The sequence below is a fragment of the Hippopotamus amphibius genome, chromosome 4, assembly GCF_030028045.1.
Source record: "Hippopotamus amphibius kiboko isolate mHipAmp2 chromosome 4, mHipAmp2.hap2, whole genome shotgun sequence".
NCBI classification, from domain to species: domain Eukaryota; kingdom Metazoa; phylum Chordata; class Mammalia; order Artiodactyla; family Hippopotamidae; genus Hippopotamus; species Hippopotamus amphibius.
In genome coordinates this window covers 72,028,332-72,045,291 of record NC_080189.1, presented here as the reverse complement: position 1 = coordinate 72,045,291, position 16,960 = coordinate 72,028,332, and the positions used below count along the sequence as shown (strand labels likewise).

The following is a 16,960-nucleotide window of genomic DNA, read 5'->3' as shown; positions in this document are numbered from 1 at the left end:
TCCCACCAACAGTGTATGAGGGTTCCCTTTTCTCCACATCCTCACCAACATTCATTATTTGTTGCCATTCTGACAGGTTTGAGATGACACCTCATTGTGGTTTTAATTTGCATTTTCCTGATGATTTGTGATAGAGCATCTTTCCATGGAAGATTTGCAAACATTTAAAAATCTGAAAACACCAAATATAGACAGAAGTGGAAAACCCTGGAAATTCTTATGTGCTACTGGTAGGGTTTGAAATTGGCACAATGACTTAGGTATTTGTTCTCTATATGTCATCTAGTTTTTGTTCAATTCCTCTATTACACTGTCCTCAAGTTAAATAAATATTCTCTAGTGTGCCATTTTAATTTCCTCGTCATTTCTTTTAATATATTTTTGAGTTATTTTCTTGCCTGTTGTCCAGTGGATTATAATTAGCATCTTAACTGTTAACAATCTAGTTCAGACATGAGCCACATTTTAATAGTATCCAACAACTCTGTCTTGCTGTTATATAACTCCACTCCCAATGCCCTCCTTCATGTTGATACTGTTATACAAGCTGCATCTTTATACACTGATTTATGGTTATTGTTTTACACAGTTGTGTTTTAAATCTGAGAGGAGAATAAGAGTTGCAAACAAAAAATACAATTATACTATCAACTGTATTTATTTATGTAGTTACTTTTACTGGTGCTCATTATTTCTTCATGTGAATTCATGTGCTTCTTCACATGTCTCATAATTTTATGCATCAAACTGGGCATTTTAAGCAATATAATTCTGGAAATCAGATTTTCACCTCTCTAGGGTTTGTCATTGTTGTTTTGTTTCCTTGTCGATTTTTTCTGAACTAATTCCATAAAGACTGGATTCAACGCTGAGTGTGGCACTGAGGTCTTTGCTTTCTTAATTTAGTAATTGGTCAGTTAATGCTTGGACAGAGATTTCCTTAAATGCCTGGAACCAACAGTCCGCAGCCTTTTACAAAGGGCCTTGCACATGTGTGTTGGACACACTTTCAATACTTGACCAGAGACAGCGCTTCCTTGGCCTTTACCTCCTGTTTGAGCAGAGCCTCAAAGTTAGCTTGAGATGAGAGCTTGGGGCCTTTCAGGTCTTTCCTGAGTGTGAACACAGCCCTGAGTATGCACACAGCCCTGTGGCACACGTTGCCTTCTGGATCCTTAGCAGTCTGAAGCGGCTTGCCACAGCCCTTATGCATATCTCATTCCCAGTTTTTTCTGTAACCTTTGGGTTAGTTTATTGTTTTCTCTATTGTTGTCCACCACTTCAGGCAGCCATAACTTAATCGATTACCTTTACTTTTTTTTTCAACAAGTGCTTCTGAGGAAAAGGCTTTTCACTTTAAGTTCAGTCAAATAAAGACAACTTTGCAAGTGGGGACTTGTGTTGAAGCACCAGACAGGCCAAATAATGAAAATTCTCTGGGAATGAGTCTTTGAAGAAGCTTCAACCCATTCTGCCTTATCTGGAGACTGCTAAGTTACTGGTTTTCATTGGGAATAAGGCTATTGGTGAACTGGAAAGGGTTAAATGAGAAAGGCTGCATTAAAACACTACAAAGCTCTCTGTCCTCTCAAAGATTCAGCCAGTTTTGTTTTGAATACATGCTTCCAGAGATGTTACAAGCTTCTGGTTAATTTCCCAGGTTTTAAAAAAATTAATTCTAATTCTGTGAAAAATGCCCTGGTAATTTGATAGAGATTGCACTGAATCTGTAGATTGCATTGGGTACTATAGTCATTTTCACAATATTGAATCTTCCAATCCAAGAAATCAAATCCTCTTTGATTTCTTTCATCAGCATCTTACAGTTTTCTGAGTACAGGTCTTTTGTCTCCCTAGGTAGGTTTATCCCTAGGTATTTTATTCTTTTTATTTCAGTGGTAAATGGGATTGTTTCCTTAATTTCTCTTTCTGCTTTTTTGTTGTTAGTGTATAGGAATGCAAGAGATTCCTGTGCATTAATCTTGTATCCTGCAACTTTACCAAGTTCATTGATGAACTCTAGTAGTTTTCTGGTGGCATCTTTAGGATTTTCTATGTATAGTATCATGTCATCTGCAAACAGAGACAGTTTTACTTCTTCTTTTCCAATTAGGATTCCTTTTATTTCTTTTTCTTCTCTGATTGCCATTGCTAGGACTTCCAAAACTATGTTGAATAATAGTGGTGACAGTAGACATCCTTGTCTTGTTCCTGAACTTAGAGGAAATGCTTTCAGTTTTTCACTGTTGAGAATGATGCTTGCTACAGGTTTGTCATATATGGCCTTTATTATATTGAGGTAGGTTCCCTCTATGATCACTTTCTGGAAAGTTTTTATCATAAATAGGTGTTGAATTTTGTCAAAGGCTTTTTTCTGCCTCTACTGAGGTGATCATATGGTTTTTATTCTTCAATTTATTATTGTGGTGTATCATGCTGATTGATTTGTGTATATTGAAGAATCTTTGCATCCCTGGGATAAATCCCAGTTGATCATGGTATGTGATACTTTTACTGTGTTGTTGGATATTGTTTGTTACTATTTTGTTGAGGATTTTTGTGTCTATGTTCATCAGTGATATTGATCTATAATTTTCTATTTTCCCCAGCAAATTACCAATGGCATTTTTCACAGAATTAGAACAAAAAAAAAATTGTACATTTGTATGGAAACACAAAGGCCCCAAATAGCCAAAGCAATCTTAAGAAACAGAAATGGAGCTGGAGGAATCAGCCTCCCTGACTTCAGGCTACACTACAAAGCTACAGTAATCAAGGCAGTATGGTATTGGCACAAAAACAGAAATATAGATCAATGGAACGGGATAGAAAACCCAGAGATAAATCCACCTATGGTCACCTAATCTATGACAAAGAAAGCAAGAATATACAATGGAGAAAAGACAGTCTCTTCAATAAGTGGTGCTGGGAAAACTGGACAGCTACATGGAAAAGAATGAAATTAGACCACTCTCTAACACTACACACAAAAATAGACTCAAAATGGATTAAAGACCTAAATGTAAGGCTGGATACTATAAAACTCCTAGATGAAAACATAGGCAGAACACCCTTTGACATAAATTGCAGCAAGATCTTTTTTGACCCACCTCCTAGAGTAATGAGAATAAAAACAAAAATAAACAAATGGGACCTAATGAAACTTAAAAGCTTTTGCACAGCAAAGGAAACCATAAACAAGACAAAAAGGCAACCCACAGAATGGGGGAAAATATTTGCAGATGAAGCAACTGACAAGGGATTAATTTCCAAAATATGCAAACAGCTCATGCAGCTCAATAACCAAAAAACACACAACTCAATCAAAAAATGGGCAGAAGACCTAAACTGACATTTATCCAGAGAAGACATACAGGTGGCCAATAAACTCATGAAAAGATGCTCAATATCACTAATTATTAGACAAATGGAAATCAAAACCACAATGAGGTATCACCTCACACCAGTCAGAATGGCCATCATCCAAAAATCTAGAAACAATAAATGCTGGAGAGGGTGTGGAGCAAAGGGAACCCTCCTACACTGTTGGTGGGAATATAAATTGATACAGCCACCATGGAGAACAGTATGGAGGTTCCTTAAAAAACTAAAAATAGAACTACCATATGACCCAACAATCCCACTACTGGGCATATACCCTGAGAAAACTATACTTCAAAAAGATACATTCACCACAAAGTTCACTGCAGCAATATTTACAATAGCCAGGACATGGAAGCAACCTAAATGTTCATCAACAGAGGAACAGTTAAAGAAGATGTGGTACATATATATACAATGGAATATTACTGAGGCATAAAAAAGGAACAAAATTGGGTCACTTGTAGAGATGTGGATGGACCTAGAGACTGTCATACAGGGTGAAGTAAGTCAGAAACAGAAAAACAAATATCATATATTAACACATATATGTGGACTCTAGAAAAATGGCATAGATGAACTTATTTGCAAAGCAGAAATAGAGACACAGACGTAGAGAACTAATGTATGGATACCAAGGGTGGAAAGCAGGGGTGGGATGGATTGGGAAATTGGGATTGACATATATACAGTACTATGTATAAAAGATAATGAGAACAGACTATATAGCACAGGGAACTCTACTCAGTGCTCTGCGGTGACCTAAATGGGAAAGAACTCCAAGGAAGAGGGGATATATGTATACGTGTGGCTGGTTCACTTTGCTGTACAGCAGAAACCAATACAACATTGTAAAGCAACTATACTCCAATAAAAGATTTTAAAAAATTAATCCTATAAATTTTGCCAGTTTTTTTCACTGATTTTATGGAGAGAAGAATTTTCAGAGGTTTTAACTGCCATTTTTGCTGATGTCATTGTGGCAAAATGACTTTGGAATTCTACTTTGCATTACTTACTGAAATTTACTATGTTTCTATCTTAGGAGCTTACCATTTTACTCTTAGTTATGTCATGGTTCAAGAGTGTTCACAGCAGTATTGCTCAAAAGAGCAAAAGTCTGGAGACAACTAAACCGTCCAGCAGAAGAATGAATAAACAAATAATGATATACAGGGAAAACAAATAAATCACAGCTATATCAATTCATACGGATAAATCCTCATAACATGCTTTTAAGTTGGGGGAGAGAAATCTGAGGAATAACATATTCAGTAAGATTCCATTTTTTATAAAGATCTACATCATATGGTTAACACAATTAAAGGGAAAGGAATAATCTAAAAAATACAAGATTAATAATTACTCCTGGGTCAAAAGACAGGAATGAGATAAGTACCGAGAGAATTTTAATAGTGTTAGAACAGTACTCTTTCTTCAGTTGGATGAAGGGCTCACATCCAACCATATTATTATGCTTTGTTAGTTATTAATGTAACTTCTTGCCTTTTTGTATGTATTAAATGTTTTATAGTAATACAAAGGACAGAATCTAGACTATTTGAAAAGGATAGCTTTAACCTCTTTTTTTCCTAACATATTTGTGCTACCTCTACAAGAAATTCCATATAAAGTAGTTGAAAGAGAAGAGAGGACTGTGAGATTTATAGGCTTTGCCATTTATTAAACTGTGCATAGGATCTTAAAAATTTACTTGATGTCTCTGAGCTGGTATCCTATTGGTGGTACTTACTTTTGGTGGACACTGTGAGAATGACAAATTACATGCTCGACCTATAGTAGATAGTGAATGAATGGCAGGCATTATGAGCAACACGGTATCACAATATCCATTCAAACAGTAAAGAAATCCATCCATTTTTTTGGATAATCAGGTGGGAATTTTCTTGGCAAAAATTTCCAGACAACTAAAACAATTTTTACTTTTTTATGATGAAATTATAGCATTGCCAAAATTGCATCAAAGGGAATTTTTATATTAAAACTTGGTAAGTGTCGAATCATTTTTTTCCAGCCTTACTGAGGAATAACTGACAAATAAAAATTGTATATTTTAAGGTGTACAACATGATATTTGGCACCATTTTTTGAACCAAGTATTGAATATTTATAACTTGAAAAAATGCTCACCTTTTAGAGATATTTCTATTTCTAGACATACTTCCTTAAATGACCTTTAGAACAATAAAACCATTTTGAGATAATTACTCTTCCAATTATAGTTTCCAATACAACAAACATCTTAGCATTTCCAGAATATTTATGTTCCTCAGTTCTAGAATCTGAGAAATGGCCAATTTGGTTATTTATAGATTTGATAAATTTCCACTTGTGTGGCTTTTTTTAAGTATCTTATTAAAAACCTGGAAAACTTGCAAGTCTCCATAATTTCCACTAAATTCCACTGAGCATGTCCATTCTGTGCCAAAAATATACCCATTTACTGCTGCAGTTTGCTGTGCACAATCAGTTTAAGCATCAACATGAAACCCACTCTCTGTGTCTGGATTATCCTTCTAATTTCTTCAGCCCATTAGTATCCCCAGGTGAAGAAAGGACAGAACCTGTCAAAAGTTAGGGGAACGATCACGATCAAGCTCAATATCAAGTAAAAATTCCAGGTAATGAAATTTGTCTGTGGCATTTTCCTTGTCTGGGCATTTTCCTTGTTTTGACCTTCTTATCTCCTAGGTCCCCATCCCTTCTGAGTTTGGTGACCTCCCTCCCACTGTCCCGAACCTCTCAGTTCAGCACCCCATCCAGGCACACCCTATTTGAAATAGAGCTTTTAATTCTTCTCTAATTCCCAAGCAAAATGAGTGCAGACTTACAAAATGCAGTCTTTCAATATGTCAACGGTGTTTCAAGTTATAGATTTACTGGGAGAATGAGGCAGAACATGTGAGAACTGAATGTAGATGCAGAAAACAAAAAACAAAACACTAGTTTTCTTTGTTCACATCTTATCAAAGGATAACTTACCAGCATCCTCAAATAAGCTTCCCTACTTTCTTCCTAGATCTGAAGGAAGTGACTCCACAGTCACGAGTGTTAATGCTTCTGGGCAGCAGGTGTACCTGCCCAGTCACGCTGGAGTCTGGAACAGGTAGACACTGAGCAACATTCCTGGTTAGCTAGAGGTCCCTGAACATGGCTATCTATTGCGGTTCGTGGCTCACTACAGTGGATTCCCGTAGGCTTCCCCAAATTATTAGCAACAAAAAGATTCAGTCTCTTGGTCTGTCAGCACTAGTGTGTTTGTTTATTCACAGTCCCGCCCGTCTTGGACTTTTACTTTGGGCTTAACAGTCAGAACGATAAACCAGCTACAAAGACTGGAACGTTCAGCAAAGTAAGTTGAAATTAGTTTTGTAACATCTACTATTTGGTATGTCATGGTGTATATAATTAAAAATCAGATCCATTTTTCATTTGCAAATAGCTCAGAATGTCAAAACCACGTACAACCTTCAACATTATCAATTCTACCCTGCTGATTTTACAGAACAAGAAATTGAGGCCCAGAGAAATTAAGTGATTTGCCACAAATGACACAGTATTTAAGTGGCAGAGCCTGGATCAATGTTTCTTGATTTTTATGCTAGCTCTTTTTTCCTTATTCTTCTCTTTTTTAATCATACCTGCTGATTTCTCAACCAAGGGCAGGAAAGGCACTTGTATGAATCCTTGTTCTTAACATAAACAGCCAATGTTAGTATAGCTGGTGGTCAGCGTATCTATACTGTATATTGTTGACACTGTGTTTGTAATTGGCTATTTTAAATGACTACCTCCTAAAAAATAGAATTAGGTTTCTGTTCAACAGTCTTCATACATATATTGGACAATGCTGCACTCTGTGAGGTTAATAACAATGATGATTTTGAGTGTAACATGTGGGCATTCTACTTGAGAAGGTTTCAGAATTACTGATTAAACTTCAACAAAATCAAAACAATTAGAAACTATGAAATGCTAACATAATCATTTTTGTTCATTATTGAGTGGGTCTTTTAAAAATTATAATCTTGTGGCCTGGCTGTTGTCTGTCACTTGAATTCTTTTGAAAATAAGACTCGCAAATACTTCTTTTAAAATGTCAATTTACTCTAGTGCTACAAACAGGAAGAATTATTCCTCAAGAATTATTCCTCTCCATAAGGCTGATTCCTTTCTTCTTTTCAATAGCTCATTACCAAAGGTAAAGACCGAGTATTAAGCACCACACTAACGGCCTCGTAAATCTCCTGAAATGAGCAATTAATGTCCTGACACTGCTCATGTCATGTCAACTTCACATGAGGCATACACATGTGTATGTATATACATATGTATTTTTTAAAAATATAGCCCATCTTATCATCATGCTATTTCTGTAGGTTCTGACTTAAAGAGTCAGAGCAAAGACTTCTGGGGCAGACAATGCATTGTACAGTGCACATTCCTACCCTGCATTTTCAATCACAAGTGAAATAGTCAGGTGTAATTGAGTAAAAATTCATTAGGCATAAAGAAAAATAATCCTAATTAGATTTTATCTTAGATTAACAAAACTTACAGTGCCTATATTGTTGGTTACAATATATTTCCCCTAAGTCCCACAATTGTTTAAAAATACCAAATCGGTCACTGCCCAGATTTCGTTATGAAGTGTGTGAACTAGTGCATTAAAGAGCTACGTTAGCACCAACAAAGTTTATTGGGGCAACTGCATTTAAGACGCACACGGTATACCTTTCAATAGCACTGTTAAAATACCAAATAAAATGTCAACGTCTGTCAGGTCTCTGGCTTTTATAAATTGTTTAGACTGGGAAACGCTGGGGTTTGGACATTGTTCTTTTCACATGATGTAGAAAAGAAGAGACCGTAAAAAGAAAAGAACAATAAAGCGTAGCTCATTTCTGAAGTTCTTTCATGGAAAAACATACGCTGGATCATTACCCTTCTAATCAACAATTTCCTCCTTCCTCCCAATCCTTCCCGTCTGATATTTACCTTTCTCCCCGCGCCCCTTCCCCCTCTCTCTGGGTGGTATCCTGAGCTTACACACAGTACTCAGTAATCATATGTTTTATGTTGCTTCAAAAGAAAATCCCAGGAGGGCATGACAGATATGTATATACTGGGTATTTTTAACCTGGACCATAGCTTTACCCATCATTTCTATGCTCTTAAAAATACACCAGAGTGCCCTAACCGCAGAGTTCCCCAAGGAGAGGAAGGCCCCGCGAGCAGGATCAGCTACTACCTACCTACAGGCTAGTTATTATCACACCTTAGTGGCCATCTCCCTGCCCTCTTCCCTCCACCCCTTTCCTTTTATTACCACACCACACTCCCCACGATTCCCAAACAACAACATCTCTGTTTCAGCGTCTTCTCTGGATTTCCCACACTTAATGCAACCCAGACCTCACCTTCAGCTCTCCTGAGGCCACTTTGGAAGCCAGCTCGATGACACAGCCAACAGCCATGCGTGCAGCACCGGACGAGTGCAGCTCATTCCAAATGGTGTCACTGTCCACCTGAGCAAACAGTCAGCAGAGCCCGCAGAAGAGAGAGGGAGAGAAAAAGAAGGAGAAGGAGTAGATGAAAGAGGGAGGGGGGAGGAGGGGAGTTCAGGAGAGGGGAGAGAGAGAGAGAGAAAGCAAATTTGTGAGGAAGGGCTGGCACAGTAACAGCCTATGTACAATAACATTGGTCTTCCGTCTTGGCCAGCTGAAAAGGCCTTCTGGACACAGCTTTGCTTATACTTTTTCTCTACACTGACTTCTCCAATGGAAACACATTCCTGCCATGCCTGACTGCCATTCCCTGTTTAGATTTCTCATTACAAACAGCATTACATAGGCCGGATCTGGCGTAGTTACAGGCTTGCTAGAAACCAGGCCCCAGTAGTAGATCGAGTAAAAGCTAAGAGCACTTAGCTATACATAAAAATCGGATTTGCAAGTGCTACAGGGGGAAAATTCAAATACCTCTCTGGCTGCAGGTTTACAGGAAGCCAAAAACAATTATTAGGCAGGTAGCAGTAGCCATCAGGGAGTAGGAAGTAGCAACCACAGTTCAGGTTCTCCAACTAAATGGAAGGAGTGTGTGGTCCTCACACTTAAAAGATTCACAACACTCAATTGCAAGGAGTGATTTGACTTTCAAAGTAGAAGCTTAAAATTTCTAACATTTAGTACAGTTTGGCAGCTAGTCTTAGTGCAAACTGGTACTATTAAAAGGAGACAGGCCATTAAAATATATGGTTGCTCCTCTACTACAGCACATTATTATCAACACAAAGCATGAACCAATATTTTGGATGTACCTTTATAAAATGCTGTTTACTCTTTTTTGTGCATTCAAGAAACATACAAGGACAAGAAAAGTGCGATAGTAGTAGTTTATATTTGTCATATACGTTACATATTTTTATGTATAAATATTTCATAATATAAAAAAATAACAGTATCAAACGGTAGAAGTCTCTAATTTTAGGACACATTAATTATTTGGAGCACTGGGGATTGCAATAAAAAATTCGTGACTGTGCAAATATCAAGACTTCTCAAATAGCTCAAAGAAGGGAAATCCAAAACAAAATACAGAATTTTAAAAAGAATTGAGGGCAAATGACAGGGAACAACCACAATAAATAAGAACACACATTCAAAATGCACTAAGCAGTTTCCTAAGCATTTTCACATGCTTTTTCTCATGAGAGCCTTAACAATGTAAATTCTGTCAAGAACAGCGAGCAAATACACAATAAATGAGAACAATAAATAGAATATTAAGATCCTCTCAACAACAGCAAAGTAATAAAGAGAGAAGATGCTGAAATCAAACTGTCCAGTGAAATTATGAGTTCACCACTAAAAGAGGGATGACAACAGACAATCAATTAATTAACATCTCTGTGCTTTGATTCATTTACCAATGAAGCAGCAACTCTTTAAAGTGCAATCTGCATATGATGTTGGGGAGGATTAAATGAGTAAGTAAAAGGCAACTGTTAGCTACTACTATTTTAGCTGCTATAACACTCTTTTTTTTCTTTTTTAAAAACTTTTGGCTGCACTGTGTGGCATGCAGTATCCTAGTTCCCCAACCAGGGATCAAACCCATGCCACTGCACTGGGAGCACAGAGTCTCAACCACCGGACCACCAGGGAAGTCTCTACCCTCATTTCTGTAATGCCTAGCACATAGTTGAGGCCTAATAGTGGTTACTGAATGAGCACACTGAGGCTTAGGGAGGCTACTCAGCAGCTCTGAGGACCCTCACATAGACCTCTGACCCCGACAACACATGCATTTCTAGAATACTCCTGAAATAACACTTGCTTTGTAAGAACATTCACCTCATGTCATAGCACCATCATGGTCAACACTACCAATCAAAAAGTAAAGGAATCAATAAAAGAACACTGGAACCTAATCATTTACCTCTAAATTGAAAGTTTTACTTCTTTTACTGAACCATTGTAAGTAAGTACAGTTATTTGAGCTGCATGAGGACATAGCCTTCAGGAAGATTGTTGCTCAAGCTAAAAAATATAAACCAACATGCACATTGTGTTGGATATTTCTAAACCAATTTTCAACCATTACACAGCTATAGGTGCCATAGAAAGTCCTCATTCATCATATTTAAAATTACTGGGAAGGCAAGCAAGCATAAAACAAATCAATAAATCCCAAAAGAAAACCAGAAGCTGGTTCTTTGAGAAGGTAAACAAAATTGATAAACCTTTAGCCAGACTCATCAAGAGAAAAAAGGAGAGGACTCAAATCAACAAAATTAGAAATGAAAAAGAAGTTACAACTGACATCACAGAAATACACACGATCATAAGAGACTACTACAAGCAACTATATGACAACAAAATGGCCACCTAGAAGAAATGGACAAATTCTTAGAAAGGTACAACCTTGCAAGACTGAACCAGGAAGAAATAGAAAATATGAATAGACCAGTCACAGGTAATAAAATTGAAATTATGATCAAAAAACTTCCAACAAACAAAAGTCAAGGGCCAGATGGCTTCACAGATGAATTCCAGCAAACATTTAGAGAAGAGTCAACACCTATACTTCTGAAATTCTTCCAAAAAACTGTAGAGGAAGGAAAACTACCAAGCTCATTCTATGAGGTCACCATCATCTTGATACCAAAACCAGACAAAGATATCACACAGAAAAAGAAAATTACATGCCAATATCACTGATGAATACAGACTCAAAAATCCTCAACAAAACACTAGTAAATCGAATCCAACAACACATTAAAAGGATGATACACCACAATCAAGTGGGATTTAGCCCAGGGATGAAGGACTCTTCAATATACACAAATCAATCAATATGATACACCACATTAACAAACTGAAAAATAAAAACCATATGATCATCTCAATAGATGCAGAAAAAGCTGTTGACAAAATTCAACACCCATTTATGATAAAAAACTCTTCAGAAAGTGGGTATGGAGGGAACCTACCTCAGCATAATAAAGTCTATATATGACAAACCTGTAGCAAATATCACTCTCGACAGTGAAAAACTGAAAGCATTTCCTCTAAGTTCAGGAACAAGACAAGGATGTTCACCCTTGCCACTTTTATTCAACATAGTTTTGGATGTCCTACCCATGGCAACCAGAGAAATAAAAGGAATCCAAATTGGAAAAGAAGAAGCAAAACTGTCACTGTCTGCAGATGACATGATACTATACATAGAAAATCCTAAAGATGCCACCAGAAAACTTCTAGAGCTCATCAATTAATTTGGCAAACTTGCAGGATACAAAATTAATGCACAGAAATCTCTTGCATTCCTATACACTAACAATGAAAGATCAGAAAGAGAAATTAAGGAAACAATCTCATTTACCATTGCATCAAAAAGAATAAAATACCTAGCAATAAACCTACTTAAGGAGGCAAAAGACCTGTGCTCAGAAAACTGTAAGATGCTGATGAAAGAAATCAAAGAGGATTTCATTTCTTGGATTGGAAGAATCAATATTGTCCAAATGACTATAGTACCCAAAGCAATCTACAGATTCAATGCAATCCCTATCAAATTACCAACTGCATTTTTCACAGGATTAGAACAAAAAATTGCACAATTTGTATGGAAATACAAAAGATCCCAAATAGCCAAAGCAATTTTGAGAAAGAAGAATGGAGCTGGAGCAATCAGGCTCCCTGACTTCAGACTATATGACAAAGCTGCAAAATAGTATGGTACTGGCACAAAAACAGTATGGTACTGGCACAAAAACAGAAATATAGATTAATGCAACAGTACAGAAAGTCCACAGTTAAACTCACAGACATGTGATCACCTAATCTTTGACATAGCAGGCAAGAATACACAATGGAGAAAAGACAGTCTCTTCAATATGTGATGCTGGGAAAACTAGACAGTTACACGTAAAAGAATGATATTAGAATACTCCCTAACACCATACACAAAAATAAACTCAAAATGGATTAAAGACCTAAATGTAAGGCTGGATACTATAAAACTCTTAAAAGAAAACATAGGCAGAGCATTCCCTGACATAAATCTCAGGAAGATCTTTTTTGACCCACCTCCTAAAGGAAATAAAAACAAAAATAAACAAATGGGACCTAATGAAACAAAAGCTTTTGCACAGCAAAGGAAACCATAAACAGGACAAAAAGACAACCCTCAGAATGGAAGAAAATATTTGCAAATGAAGCAACTGACAAGGGATTAATTTCCAAAATATACAAACAGCTCATGCAGCTCAATAACCAAAAAACACACAATCCAATCAAAAAATGGACAGAACACCTAAACAGACATTTCTCCAAAGAAGACATACAGATGGCCAACAAACACATGAAAAGATGGTCAACATCACTAATTATTACAGAAATGCAAATCAAAACTACAATGATGTATTACCTCAAACTGGTTACAACGTCCATCATCCAAAAACAAAAAAATTTACAAACAATAAATGCTGGAGAGGGTGTGGAGCAAAGGGAACCCTCCTACACTGTTGGTGGGAATGTAAATTGGTACAGTAACTGCAGAAAACAGTATGGAGGGTCCTTAAAAAACTAAATATAGAGCTGCAGTAAATCCAGAAATCCCACTCCTGAGCATATATCCATAGAAAACCATACTTCATAAGGATACATACACCCCAGTGTTCATTGCAGCATTATTTGCAATAGCCAAGATATGGAGGCAACTTAAATGTCCACTGACGAATGGATAAAGAAGGTGTGGTACATATATACAATGGAATATTACTCAGCCATAAAAAAGAACAAAATAATGCCATTTGCAGCAACATGGATGGACCTAGAGATTATCATACTGAGTGAAGTAAGTCAGACAAAGACAAATATATGATATTGCTTTTATGTGGAATCTAAAAAAATGGTACAAATGGACTTATTTACAAAACAGAAATAGTCACAGATGTAGAAAATAAACTTATGGTCACCGGGGGGAAATGAGGGAATGGATAAATTGGGAGATTGGGATTGATATATACACACTATTACATATAAAGCAGATAACTAATAAGGACCTACTGTATAGCACAGGGAACTCTACTCAATACTCTGTAATGGCCTGTATGGGAAAATAATTTTAAAAAGAGTGGATATATGTATATGTATAACTGATTCACTTTGCTGTATACCTGAAACCAACACAAATTTGTAAATCAGCTATACTCCAATAAAAACTTTTTAAAAATCCCAAAAGACTTAACGGGAGACTCAGAACCATATATAATTCCAAACCCCTTTACACTTGATTTTGGAAATTACTATAAGTGTTATTAAAGTGTATTAAAGGTTTTTTTAAACAGCAGTAGAACATTTCCTTCCAAAAAGTTATAAATACTGGCCTTGATTAGAAAAATATTCCAAGAGCTGAGAACGATGTCTCTGACCATAATACTAAGGGGCATTAGGTAGCCACAAATAATTTTGTCTGACATATATCTTCCTGTCTACAGGTTTCTATCTTCCTAAAAGCATTCCTCTCTAGAGATAACGCTCTGTGTCTGTGCCATTAATTTGATGGTTTGATAAACCTCTACTAATCAAGATATTTTTTAAATTCAGCTAACATTTGTTGGATACCTACTATGTACTGAGAGCTAAGAATTACAATATGGAGGTTACTTTTATAATAAGGACATGGCTATTAATTGAAAGAGTGTGGGCTCATAGATGCTCAATGGATGCTTGAAGTTTTGACCACATCCCAAATTTAGGCTTATCCCTAAATAGAATCTAGTTAGGAATCTATGGGATTTATCATTGATTTATTTGCTTGTATTTAAACAAAAAAAAATTATCTAAATACTAATTCAACCTATGTTTTATGTATCTTTCATTTATAACTAAGTGGTAATAGTGTTGTTTTGTAGATATAATCTATTCATAAATGAGTAACTGTATTTAATTCTGAATGTATTAACAGGTTTTTCTTATCTTGAGCTGCCACAATAAAATACAAAGACTGGGTGGCTTAAAAAACAGAAATTTATTTCTCACAGTTCTGCAGGTTAGAAATCCAACAACAAGGTGCCAGCCAATCCAATTTCTGGTTTATTTCTCTTCCCAGCTTGCAGATGGTTGCCTTCTCACTATATCCTGACATGGCCTTTCCTGTGAGTGCACATGGAGAGAGACAGACCTCTCTCTTCCTCTTCTATAAGGCTACCCATCCTATTAAATTAGAACCCTCCCCTATGACCTCATTTAACCTTAACTGCCTCCTAAAAGCCCTATCAAATTCAATCACATAAGGGGTTAGGGCTTCAACATATTAATTTTGGGGGAACACAATTCAGTCCATAGCAAGGTTATATCCCCAAAGCTTGTTTATAAGTCAATTTATAAGCATATTTCCCTGAGACACTGTGTTCCAAATGGTGTTTCAGGGACATTAGCTGTCAAAATTAGTTACCAAAACCTATCCACATGTATTTGGCATATTATAGTTTATAAGAGTTCCAATGGTAAAAAAGGACACATGACTCATGAACTCTCCCCACTACAATCTCTGTCATTAGAAGAGATGCCCAAATCCACTTTCTGCCATTCTCAATGGTAAAAAGTATTTCTTCTCCCCCTATGTCCCTCTTATTGGTTGGAGAGATTGCCAAAAACCTTTCCCTATATTTGCGATACTGTCAAGATTACTTTCATATGAGAGCTGATTTCAACTGGGCAAGACTTCCTGACAGCAGGAAAAAACTCTAGGTAAGAAAGGATGGCTGACTCCATCAATTGATAGTGGTTCCTGGCATGGAATGGGATACTGAGTGTCTGAAAAGGAAAGGAACAGAACAAGAAAGATTCACCTCAGGTGGATATTCATAAACAGGATAAAGGAGCTGAGATGGCAATACAATAATGGCAGTAGGGCTTAGAAATGTAAAAGACAGGTGCGCTAGCATTTGGAAGTTGAAGGGAGAGCCATTAAGAGAGTGGGACTGAGTTGGCTCTTGACATGTAAAATAATTTAAATTATAATAGATTAGGCCAGGAAAGGGGAAAGAAATGGCAGTGGAGCAGAAAGCAATCCTACTGACCATACCAGCTGTTTACTAAGATCTTACTAAAGTTCTTAAGGGATTGAAGGCAAATTCTTAAAACCAGAGCTATTATAATTCGAAAAAAAATCAATGTGCTTTTATCTTTGTTTTTTCCATGCACCACATTTACTTCCTGTTGGTCTGCCCACCAATTCATTCTTCTGCCTGATGTGTGTGTGTGTGTGTGTGTGTGTATGCTAGTGTGTGTGTACAGATACACACACGTACATGTGCACTATTATGGAGCAGTAGTACATAAGCTCAAAGGGAGATTAGGATTGATATAAAAGAATATAAAGAAATTAACCTTCAAAACAAGATTTTGCATAAATACACAAAAAAATCCAGATTTTGTGGTAACAGAGGACTTTTTTCCCCCAAATTGCTTTACATATTAAAAACTAAGCATGGTGATCTCAGATTACAATCCTATGTTAGTGACAGCATCAAGACAATGCTATCACTGCTTCTCCAAATGACAGTTCATAAAAAAGACTCTTTCTACCTATGACATCCAGGCATAGGGCTTGCTGACCTAGGCTATAGGCAGCATATAACGACAGGAAGAAAAAGCCAGAAGCCATCCTTTGTGGTCATGAGATATTGGAGAAAGGCAAACTGACGAAGCGTGACAGAAGCAGGGGAGGTAAAGAATGATAAGTGAGCACATCTCAGAGAGAGGAAAATGTGTTCGATAACTTGACAAAATAACAAGCAAGTCTTTGGTGTCATTTACACTTAGGACTTTCATAGTCCATGTCTCCACCAAACTGTGGGCCCCACATTAAAAAGTCTATCAAGCAGTGTGAAAAGTAAATAGAAGTTCAGACTGAAGCATTCCTAAGATGCTCTTGGGTCCTGCTGTATGAATGGAAGCCTCAAGTTCCCACAATCCTCCCAAGGGCATGCTACAGGAGAGCCCCTGAAATGGACTAACTATGGTTGGGGTCAAACGAAGTCCAC

General features: G+C 36.8%; 1 protein-coding gene across 1 annotated transcript in view; it reads right to left on the bottom strand.

Annotated features, from left to right (window-relative positions):
• HDAC9 (histone deacetylase 9) overlaps window positions 1–16,960 on the bottom strand; it is a 719,791-nt gene that overhangs the window by 194,233 nt on the left and 508,598 nt on the right. Inside the window, exon 17 of the mRNA XM_057730709.1 lies at window positions 8,823–8,930. Coding sequence (XP_057586692.1) covers window positions 8,823–8,930 — 108 coding nt within the window. The remainder of the gene's footprint in view (window positions 1–8,822; window positions 8,931–16,960) is intronic.